The 2,388-nt window shown below is 46.4% G+C and overlaps 1 protein-coding gene across 1 annotated transcript in view; it reads left to right on the top strand.

The window, feature by feature from the left end:
- The first annotated feature begins 2,204 nt into the window (after positions 1 to 2,204).
- Positions 2,205 to 2,388, top strand: part of LOC121812445 (E3 ubiquitin/ISG15 ligase TRIM25-like) — an 11,304-nt gene continuing 11,120 nt past the window's right edge. Inside the window, exon 1 of the mRNA XM_042214654.1 lies at positions 2,205 to 2,377. Coding sequence (XP_042070588.1) covers positions 2,205 to 2,377 — 173 coding nt within the window. The remainder of the gene's footprint in view (positions 2,378 to 2,388) is intronic.

The raw sequence follows: 2,388 nt of genomic DNA on the forward strand, positions 1-2,388 counted from the left end.
ATATATATATACTGGAGGAAGTCTTGCTTTCCACATATCCAACTGAGAAGCACAAGTGAACTCCTAGTTGAGGATGAGGCTCTAGTGGGTAAAGGCAGCGAACCAAACACCCATACCCTTTGCAGTTTGGGTTGAGCTCAAATTTAGGCTGGGGTCAACTAGAGATCCGCAGCCAGAGTTAGTTGTCCCCGTGCTTGACTCAAAAGAGCCAGGAGTAGCAGAGCCACCTATCATTGGCTATAATGTGATTGAGCATTTTGTAAAGGATGGAATGGAGCATCATCCAGATGTTACACCTGCTGTGGTAAAGGAAACCTTCTCGATTGATTGTAAGAAAGCAGAAGTGCTAATCAACATCATGCAGCGCTGCCACAAAAATGATGAAGAGGGTGTGGTGAAAGTTGGGGGACAAAAGATAGTGATTCCAGCTGGACAAAGCCGGGAGGTTAAGTGTAGTGTGAGGACAGGTCCCCTCCCCCTGAAACAGGAGGTTCTTGTTCAACCAGAGGACATTTCAAAACTACCAGAGGGGGTTAACCTGAATGATACTGTCATTGGCCTGCAGAGGGGAACCCTGTCCAGGGTGGTTATTCTGGTCACGAATGGCAGCAGCCATGACATCCCCCTCCTCCCTCATGTAGTGTTGGGACGACTACAGCAAGTGAAGGCTATTTACCCAGTAGACGTAAGACCAGTAAGTGCTGAAAACAAGGGCAAGTTGACATGTGCTAGTGAAAACACAGGGAGCACCCCAGCACCCCAGAACGGCACAAAGGGGAGTATAAGGAGGTGGGCAGTTGCAGCCAAGATTTATGGGACCCACCTGTGTCAGTTGATTACCTGACCCCAGATCAGCAGGAGCAGGTGAAAAAGGTGCTACGTGAAGAGTGTGTTGCATTTTCAAAAGATAAGAGCGATGTGTGATGCATCCCCTCCCTGAAGTTAAAGATCAGATTGAATGACACAACCCCAGTAAGCTGCACATACATCTCAGTTCCCAAGCCACTCCATAAGGAGGTGAAGGAGTATTTGGAGGACCTGTTTAACAGAGGATGGATTCAGAAATCCCGATCCCCCTACTCATCACTCATCGTCTGGGTGCGCAAAAAGGATGGAAGTTTGCGTCTCTGCGCTGATTACCGGGAGTTCCAGCGCAGTTATGGAAGAGTGCCTTGCAGGCTTGAGGGATGAAATATCTCAGCCATATCTGGATGACAATTTGGTCCACAGTAGGTCATTTGAGGACCACCTGCGTGATCTGAGGGAGGTCCTGCGCCGTTATCAAGCGCACGGGGTGAAGCTGACCCCCAAAAAGTGTGAAGTGTTCAAGGACAAGGTGAAATTCCTGGGAAAGATTGTATCCAAAGATGGCTGCATGGACCCTGCTGAATTGGCACCAGTGCAAGGACTAAAAAATGCAAACCTGAGACTGTGGGAGACCTAAGGAAAATGCTAGGTTTCCTGTCATACTCCCGCCCCTACATTGCAAACTTCTCACGCACTGCCAAGCCACTATACCAGCTGCTATTGACTGGAAAGATTCAAGTGATTACTGAAAGAAGATCAACGGTAATCAGGCACAAAGGAATCATCCCACCAAGTGATTCCAGGAAGGCTGGGTACTCTGAACTTACTACACATTTTGGTGTGTAAATGCAAAAATACACAAGACTCATTATCCCACTTTAAGGCACAGGGAAGAAAACTTATTGTCCACCAGTAAAACCCCAATGTACAGGCAGCAAGCTAGGATATCCACTGCCTCTAACCAAGGGCAACTCTAGGCTAAAACAGAGTCCATTGCCTCTCCAGCAGACTGGTTCTAGTTCTAGACTAGCCCAATTACATGAAGAGGTTTTCTCAACCTCACGTTCTACCTCAGGTTACTTCCCTATCAGAGGGGTGACATTACATTTCCAAATAGGTGTTGCTTCCTAAATTCAGAAACTTACAATCAGGATTTGTTTTCCTGTTTTCTGTAACTGAACTGTTTCAAAGCAGTACTGAACATGCAAACACAATTCAATTTGTCCATAACTCTGTCAATAAAGATATGAATGCTGCCAAACTACCGAATGTATGACTAAGACTGAAAACCACTCCCTTCTCTCAACACACATTCACCATTGGCACTTTCAGTTCAGGCAATAGTCTAATCACTACAGTTCAAAGTACAAACATTGCAGCTGCTACAGAAAGGAGAAATGGCGCACAGAAGAAATGAGCTGAATTCAGAAACCTTCTCTTGTTGCATCTGTTTGGATCTACTGAAGGATCCGGTGACTACAGCCTGTGGACACAGCTACTGCAGGAACTGTATTAAAAGTTTCTGGGATGAAGAGGACAGGAAGGGAATCCACAGCTGCCCTCAGTGCAGGAAGACTTTCA

Source organism: Haplochromis burtoni, unplaced genomic scaffold, assembly GCF_018398535.1.
Source record: "Haplochromis burtoni strain Fernald_Lab_line unplaced genomic scaffold, NCSU_Asbu1 Contig_597, whole genome shotgun sequence".
Classification (NCBI taxonomy): Eukaryota; Metazoa; Chordata; class Actinopteri; order Cichliformes; family Cichlidae; genus Haplochromis; species Haplochromis burtoni.